At 39.0% G+C, this 8836-nt stretch overlaps 1 protein-coding gene across 1 annotated transcript; it reads left to right on the top strand.

The window, feature by feature from the left end:
• The first annotated feature begins 3036 nt into the window (after positions 1-3036).
• Positions 3037-8245, top strand: LOC141829278 (protein TITANIA-like). Its single transcript, XM_074716714.1, has 2 exons — positions 3037-4943; positions 7540-8245. Exons 1-2 carry the CDS (start codon positions 3170-3172, stop codon positions 8079-8081), a joined length of 2316 nt encoding a protein of 771 aa, XP_074572815.1. The 5' UTR covers positions 3037-3169; the 3' UTR covers positions 8082-8245.
• Positions 8246-8836: the final 591 nt, after the last annotated feature.

The following is an 8836-nucleotide window of genomic DNA, read 5'->3' as shown; positions in this document are numbered from 1 at the left end:
GACTTCTTGTCCGGTCCAACTGACTAGGACTTCTTGTCCAGTCCAACTGACTAGAACTTTTTATTCGATTCAACTGACTAGGACTTCTCACTAGTCTTTTAGTCAACTTTGACCTAACTAGATTTCACTCATATCTAAATATCATGTCTTATTTGGATCAATCCTTGGTCAAATTGACCAAAACTAAGTATAAAAAAAAAGGGCAGTCCGGTGCACGAAGCTCCCGCCTTGCGGGGTCCGGGGAAAGAATCCATTGTACGCAGCCTTACCTTGCCTTTGGCAAGAGGCTGCTTCTAGGATTTGAACCCGTGACCTCTAGGTCACATGGCAGCAACCTTACCGTTGCGCCAAGGCTCCCCTTCTGATCAAAACTAAGTATATTGTTAAAAATTGAAACCCTAGAGATAAACTGGTGCTCCCTGCACCAACACAACGTCTTGGGAGAGTAGAGGGCGTGAGTAGTGGTTGTAGAATTATCGTAATTGATGTTCTAAAGGCTTTGTTCATGGTTGTTTATATTGAGCAATCTGGGTGCACCAGATCACCTTCTAGGCGCTCCGATATGGACTATCCGATCCATTGTACTCGCTGACTTAGTATCTCCGACCATCTAGATTCATTCCGAGCCCTGGAATACCGATGTGGTGATTGTCAAATCAGCTTTGACTCCGCTGTATCTTATCCTTCTTGAGGGCACCTGTATCTCTTTCGGATGCATGAAAGCTGAGGTGTCTCGACCAATCATAACTTATCACCTCATCTCCCTCGTTGGCCTGAGGATTTGATATCCAAGCGCTCGGATCTAATAAGGGCACCTAGACTGTCCGAGCGTCCATATCTGATAGGGGCGCTTGGACTATCCGGGTGCCTGAATCCAATAGAGGCGCATAGAATCAGAAATTCTAAATTCTTATTTTCCCACATCACAGAGTCAGCACAATATAAAAATATTATAGAAAATAATGTTTCAATAATTTTACAACTGTCTGATCTTAACTTTGAATTTTTAGTAAAATCCTAAATTAGACTGGCGCATACTGTTCCCTTCAAAGGAATGCGTTTTCACCTACTTCTCTCATGAGAGTTACCTTTTGTTAAACTTTTTCGATTCTCCATATCTGTTTGGAATTTTTGTTTAACACCTAATCCTCTGACCTTCAGAATTTTCTTTCGATATCCGGTTCTCGCTGACGTATCGATCTGCTAGACGTCTAATCCACTGACCTACCTAGACTTTTCGTTTGGTGCCCTTGATCTGTCAAGACTTTTTATCTAGTCTCACTGACTACGACTTCTTGCCTAGTCTCCAACTAAAATTTTTCTATGCAATCTGCACATTTAGATTAGCTCATCAGTACACAATACAATCTTAAACTAGAACTCTTTATCATGATCAAAATATAAGTTTGATTATTCGATACTCCCTGCACCAACAGATTCATATTTTTCATTTTGTAGATGGGTAGGTATGATGTGGCTTGATGCTGTTTTAATGTGGTTGTAGGGATGATGCTCGTTGATTGAGGAGATGTCTTCCAAAATTTAAATACATGTCTTTTCGATTAATAAGCACTTGAAGTCTGTATTACATTGATCAATGAGATCTCTATATATATTTACCTTAAAGAGTACACCGATCATAACCCACTCAGATTGCAACAACAACAACAACGCGTATAATAATTAAAAACTACTACTCCACTTTATTCCCTCCACCTCAAGTAATTTACTAAATCATAATTTTTTAAAATACATAATCATGTTATCTTACTTTTCAAATTATCAAAACTCACTAATCTTTTAAAATGCCCTTTTAGCTCTACCATCTGCTTTCCTTGGGCCACTATCCCATCAGTGACTACAAGTGGTCATGAAATCATGGTCAAATGATTTTGTGACTACTTGACTGTGATTCTATTTTTATTAGTTCAACCCGTGTTAGGAAGGTACAATGCTGAGGACAGAGAGTCCACAGTGTATTTTATTGAAAAAAGAACTACGACAACTTTCAATCTCTCTCTCTCTCTTTTTTTTTTTTTTTTTTGTGTTTTTTTGGTAAAAGTGGATATAAATTAAATGTAAATGTACTAAAAAAAAATCAATAAATCTCAGACAATCTCATGGACTCAATTTTTAAGAGTGACCGATCCGGTTCGACAGAAGTTTCCCACCGACTATCAGGATAAATCGGGAAGTACATATGGTGGTCAATTCAGATGCTCAACATCCTTTGATTGTGTTCCTCATTTGAAAAAAAATTCTTACAAATATATTATAATTGAGAATTGTATGGGTTCTTAGATTACAACCCGAATGATGTACTAGAAGTTAGACTAAATAGTAGTCTGAAATATTAAGATTCCTGAAATATCTTTATCTAAATATTATTTGTTATCTTTATCTCAAAATTCCTGTGTTTCTTTTTTAAATAAGCGAGTGGTGGCCAAGTCAGATCCACTACTACCAATTTGACCTCACCGCAACTTGTCATCCCCATCGGAATAAAATTAGAGTGCCACGTCATCCTGCACTTCCCAAGAGTAAATCCAACCCGTTCAATGATTCTAAGGAACCAAGTCAAAAAGCAGCACCCCGACAAGCACGCCGCATCGTGGCATTCTGGTAATTACGAGCAACAAGCCATGCGTCACGTTACGCGGAGAACGTTTCCGTGTCCGTGTTCAAGCAGGAAACTCTTTTGCGCCCGCATGCGTGGGGACTTGGCTGCAATTTGACGTCATATTTCGACGATAATTGGCCCAAAGCATGTTCCCTGTCATCACACGAAAGGGCAATGAGTTTCTCCGTCTCCCGTCTTGCCCTACCTCTCGATGCGGTATGATGCCTCTCCGGTACGTATTTGGGGTCCCTTACCATCACGGTCAACTGTCTAAAGGTTCATGAAAACGCAACTGCCAAGCTTCTCCAGCGGAGCACTTGAAATGGACTATTAAAAAATAATAATAAAGGGCGAGAAAAGTTCCGCGTTGCAGCGGGAGGCCTGAGACGACTACGTCGACGCCGAGAAAAGGGGGCGCCGATCGGAGCAAGGGCGGCGAGAAATCTCGAAGGCCGTGGAGGAGGCGAGTAAGATCGCTAAACCCTTTTTCCTGTTCTTCTTCCTGAAACCCTAGCTGGTTTCACCTCCGTCGATCTCTCTTCTCTCGCCATGTTCGGTGAATCCGACCAACGGAAGGACTCTCCCCCTAGTACCCAACCAGCGCAACCCAATACTAGCCCTCTTGATCTTGATGACTTACCTGCGAAGCCGCAGATCTTCCGCGACGCTACCGCGTCGCCTCCCACCAAGCCCGGCCCATCAGCTGCCCCCCAGGAGCTCACCTTAAGCTACCTATGTGATAATCCCAAGCCTGGCCCCTCTGCCGTCCAGGAAAAGGAGGGTCTTGGCACCGATCTCTTTGTTTCCATGGAGAAATCCCGGTTGAAGGGAAAGGAAATCGCGCCGGAACCCCAAACTGACGATGATCGGCGCTGGGTGGAACGGGACTTCCTGCAATTGGCAGGCGGAAAGCCCTCCGCTAAGCGGGAGGCAACCGATGGAGCGGGCGACGGCGATGGCCGTGATAAGAAGGTTAAAATCGAGACTTTAAGCCTCTCCCTAGGCCCGCCAAACCTTTCGCTGTCTCTCAACTCTTCCGTCCCTGCAACGAATGCTGCTCCTGCCGCGACTGCCACACCGAGCATTCCAGTTTCGGTGGTTCCACCGAAGAAGAGTTACAGTAATAGCATGCGAGCTGCCAATTCGGAGGACTATGCCCCCTCGCTCTCGTACTCGTGCTCTGTCCCGTTCTCCCACAACCCTAGTTGCTCGCTGACACGAAATTCCACTGACAACTATGAATTCTCAAGAGGGGACAACGACAAAATATGGTATGCTGGGGAAGGCACGAATGGATCTGTACACAGTAAGTTTAAGCCCATAGGAGATGGGAATACCATTGCTTTCTCGAGTCATAACAAAGAACTCAACAACAGTCTATACAAGGCCAACAGCTCAGATAACGTCTCATTTTTTCCATCTGAATTACCTGCCAGGCCTGCAAAAGTTAATGGCATTGCAAGTTCAAACAGCGGTAGAAATGGCATGCTTACTAAGCCAGAGAGGATGCTGAGAGAACTAGTGTCTGAATCAATTCCATCCATGGCACAATTGCTTCATGACTTTCCTACTGAATCATCAGAAACGCTGAAGGAATGTCTGAGAAACCTTATGGAATTACCAGAGAAGAAGGATGAGTTTGCTAGTCTGCAAAGGAAACTAGAGAGGAGATCAGACATTTCTTTCGAGATACTTTCAAAAGCACATAGGACCCAGCTTGAAATTTTGGTTGCTATCAAAACAGGTATTGTATCCTATGTTTTAGGGAAGAACCGCGTCCCTCCTAATGAGTTGGCTGAGATTTTTTCACTCAGGAGGTGCAGGAACTTGGATTGTAAGAGTGCATTGCCTGTTGATGATTGTGAATGCAAAATATGCTCCACCAATAAAGGTTTCTGTAGCTCCTGCACTTGTCCTGTATGTTTGAAGTTTGATTGTGCTTTAAATACTTGCAGTTGGGTTGGATGTGATGTTTGTTCCCACTGGTGCCATGCTGTTTGTGGTATTGAAAAGAATCTAATTAGGCCTGGCCCAAGTTCAAAAGAACCTATAGGCATGACTGAGATGCAATTCCAATGCCTAGGATGCGGGCATGCTTCTGAGATGTTTGGATTTGTCAAGGAGGTTTTCAATGAGTGTGCCAAAAATTGGAGTCCTGATGTGTTAATGAAAGAGCTAGACTGTGTCAGGAAGATCTTCCATGACAGTGAAGATTTTGAAGGAAAGGAGCTTCATGCTAAAGCTGAGGAGGTCCTCAATATGCTTATCAAGAAATCAATTTCTTCAAAGGATGCATGTGATAGCATGCTGCATTTCTTCAAATGTGAGTTTCTTGATGTTGTCTTTTTTCTTTTGCTAGTACTTTCAATATGTCATAGTTTATCTTCTTCATTGTCTCATTTTACTTCACTATATTATAAAATATTTTCTACTTGGTTGCAATGGCTGCTTATTTCACTGATGTTTGAAGTGTGTCCATAATTGCATAATTTTTAGATCATAGGCCTGCAAATAAATGGTTTCCAACTTTGCATAGTTTATTGTCTCTCATCTTACAACATAAGGATATATTCTGCTTTGTTGATGGCATTGTATCTCTCATTGAGTTTGATGTGAGATCGGAGTCATATATCTCTTAGTTTATGGGACTCTGAAAAATGGTTGACACCTAGAGTAAATTGATATTATTTGTTTATGTTTTTGTATAGTGCAAGTACTAAATTTCATTTGTCTGGGATATTGTTGCTTATATATTCAATGGCAATTTATTCATTTCCTTGGTGATTGGAGTGTCTTGCACTCCTTCGTTATTAATTTGACCTGACCAAATCTTGCACTCCACTTGTAATGGACCAGTTAAGCTCGTAAACCATAAAGGAAACGTGGCCTGTTTTCTATGATTGTTTTAATATATTAGACATCAACTAAATGCAAGAACTAATTATTGCTTAGGAGTTTTCTGCGACTGTCTTAGTATCCAACTAAATGCAAGAACTGTGGCTTGTTTTCTATGACTGAATTAATATTTGAGACATCAGTGACATGCAAGAATTAATTGTTGATTAGGAGTTATCTACAACAATTTCTTGTGAATTTATGGATTATAAAGTTTATCATAAGTTTTACTTGAGGGGGAGCAGATTCAGCAGTTAAGACATCAAATAAAAAAGTGCTTTAGTGAACTAGTAGTTTATGGCACAAGTAGAATTCAATTAATGTTACAAGGCTATGGAGTGTGGGTGTATAAGTTTTCACTAACGTACAATTTTTTATACTTCTTAAAATATATATGCTATAGATTTGTTCTGCTAAGTTGTCTATAATTTGCTTATCTGAATCTTTTGTTCCATGATCCACACTCTTAGTTACTGAGTATTATAGAAGATAGCTAACACTCATTATGGAATTTTATCTGATAAATATATTCCATATGTTGCAATTGTGGAAGAATAACTGAGGTAATCTGGTTCAATTTCTGATCTAGTTTAGTGGACAAATAAGTTGTTTTTCTGTTCATTTTATTTTTTATAAATGGAAACGTGTCAATTTCTTTTACCTTTTCTCATTACAATTTATCTATTATCTTTCTGATGGTAAACCAAGTGCAGATTTTCTTCCCTTTTCTGTTAATTATGCTTATTTTAATGGTATAGTAGTGCAGTTTTCATAGTTAGCACAGTAAATCCCTCTAGTGTCTGGAGTGCAAGAAGGTTCATCAATAGTATTTTTAAGCAAGAGTTGATTTGCTCTTATTCTGAGTAGTAATATATGTCATAGCTCAGTGCCTAGGAGGATAACCAATTCAAATACGTACATACATATATACATAACAACCACGCAACATAGGTCCTCCTGGTCTTCTATTCAAATTTCAAAGGTTATACAATTAGAAGTTTTAACAGTGAATGCCTCAACATGTTGAAGTGGTGTGAGCATCTGCACACTGCAGCCTTCTTTTGAAACCTTCCAAACCAAATGCTTTTATTTTGGGTCATATCTTGTATGGTTCTTTTGCCTGAATATGATATCAGATATATCAGAATTAAGAGAAATTAGCTGGATTTCCTTCTTTCTACTTAGAAGAATGAGGATTCAAGCATCAATTATACTTTATTTTTGACTTTCACAATTTCTATCAGACATAGGATGGAATAGCAACCTATTTTGTTCACATCTGCCAATTGAGTTGTTATTTCTCATCTGAAATAAATTGAGCCTCTGTGTTCTTGCACCATGTACAACTCAACTGTTTGGCTCTAAGTTGCTGCAAGGATTGTGTTTTATTTACCTTTCTTTGTAGAATCATATATCTGAGTTGGCCATAAGTGTTATGCTGACTTGGTTCGCGTTGCAAAAGTCTATTTCCTCACCAAGTGAAAATCTAATTCAATTCCTTTTTAGGGGAATGCATCCTATCTGCAAGCTTATCTGAATCTGTTCTCCAATATTTTGGTTGAAATGTTTCACATGGAAGATTAAAATTACAACTAACTTATCTCTTGAATATAAGTTCCATATGCCTTAGATTTTGGGTTTTGTTTTTGGAAAAAACAAATTTGTTATTCTGAACAGCAATAAATAATATGAGCAGCAATATATTGTTTAATTTCCAGTTAATTCCATATATTAAACAATGAGATATCCAGGATGGCAATTTGAGTGTTTGTTTTGTGAAACTTGGCAATTGAGACCATAATTATTTAAGTTAAACCAAGTCATGATTTCCTGCTGAGGTCCATAATAATGCACAGAAACGTAATAACAAGCACATTACTACGTCATATGTCATATGCATTTGACTGGTTGTGTATTCTGGAATAGATATAGTACCGTGCTTAAACACGTTTTGGGCTCTATAATTGCCAGCCATTTGCATTAAAATTTCAAATGCTAAATAGTGGCAATATTCAATTTTGTAGATGGAGTCACAGAATTCTCTGTCACCGGTGGCTCCAAAGGCATACTCGCACAAGCAAGCCAGCTCGCAGATACCACTCCATCGGCAGCAGCCATCAACGTATCAAAAACTATAATCAACTTTACACCCCCCACATCCATCCTTAAACAGATTGATCCGATAAAAGCAGAGGCTAAACCCCTTACACTTGAACCCAGTTTCACCTCATCTAAGGATGACGGGTTCAAGAGTCTGGAAACCGTCGTCAAATGCAAAGAGGCAGAGGCAAAGCTCTTCCAGAGACTTGCAGATGATGCCAAGAGAGAAGCCGAGCGGTATCGTCAAATTGTACGTGACAAAAATGAGAAGTTAGAAGAAGAGTACGGCTCAAAGATCGCAAAGCTTTCCCTGCAGGAGACTGAGGAGAGGCGCAGGAAGAAGCTAGAGGAACTTAAGTTTATTGAGAATTCTCTTTGTGATTATCAGAATATGAAGATGCGGATGCAAGCTGAGATAGCAGGCTTGCTTGAACGGATGGAAGCAACCAAGAAAATGTGGGTGTAACAGCTTCAACAAGTGATTTCTTTTATGTACTTGTGGAAATTTAAGGTTGTATATTTTGTTTTCTTGGATGCCTTCCGAACAATATCGTATCTGCCAGAACAATGCATGATCTGCAAATGTTTCCTTTCCTGTTTTTATGTATGTTTCGAGTAGATTTCTTTTAATTGTTGATCTCCATTCCATATCAATTATTTTATGGTGCCTTTCGTCTGTAGAATAGTTGATGGTGTATTTGGTTCACGGAATGGAATATAAGATAAATAATACAATCATTTTCAGGGATAGAATAAATAAGAAATATATAAAAATAATAATTCTTTTGTTTTTTATTTTTATCTTTGTTTTTGTTTTTATTTGTTCATGTTTGGCTGGTAAAAATGTTTTAAAGAATACATAAGAAATAATATTAACAATATTTTCATATAAATAAGAAGTGTTTTTTTTTTTTGTTTTGAACAATTCGTTCAATTAGACTAGTTTGACTACACCACTCATAAATTAAAAGGCTTAATCGCTTTGTTTGGACTATTTAGATCGACTAGTCGGAATTATTCAGATTGATTGGACGGTTTGGATTTATAGGATCATTTAGGTCAATCGAATTGTCCGAATTAATTACTTGAGATTGTCTAAATTGATTTAACTATTTAGACTAAACGAATTAATTGCATTAGTTGTACTAATCAACCCTTCTACCTATCTTTGTTAACTTTAGTCCCCGGGGCACTACACGATGACGTATTTGCAAGAATTTT

This window comes from Curcuma longa, chromosome 5 (assembly GCF_044706935.1).
Source record: "Curcuma longa cultivar G26 ecotype Majalengka, Jawa Barat chromosome 5, ITB_CL_G26_1.1, whole genome shotgun sequence".
Classification (NCBI taxonomy): Eukaryota; Viridiplantae; Streptophyta; class Magnoliopsida; order Zingiberales; family Zingiberaceae; genus Curcuma; species Curcuma longa.
The sequence above is the reverse complement of the archived record's forward strand: the minus strand, read 5'-3'. Positions and strand labels throughout refer to the sequence as shown.

Excerpts from the sequence above, each read along its gene's own strand:
- LOC141829278 (XM_074716714.1), top strand. The coding sequence starts at position 3,170 with ATGTTCGGTGAATCCGACCAACGGAAGGACTCTCCCCCTAGTACCCAA. Across the intron at positions 4,944-7,539 it reads CATGCTGCATTTCTTCAAAT|ATGGAGTCACAGAATTCTCT; the intron begins GTGAGTTTCTTG and ends TCAATTTTGTAG.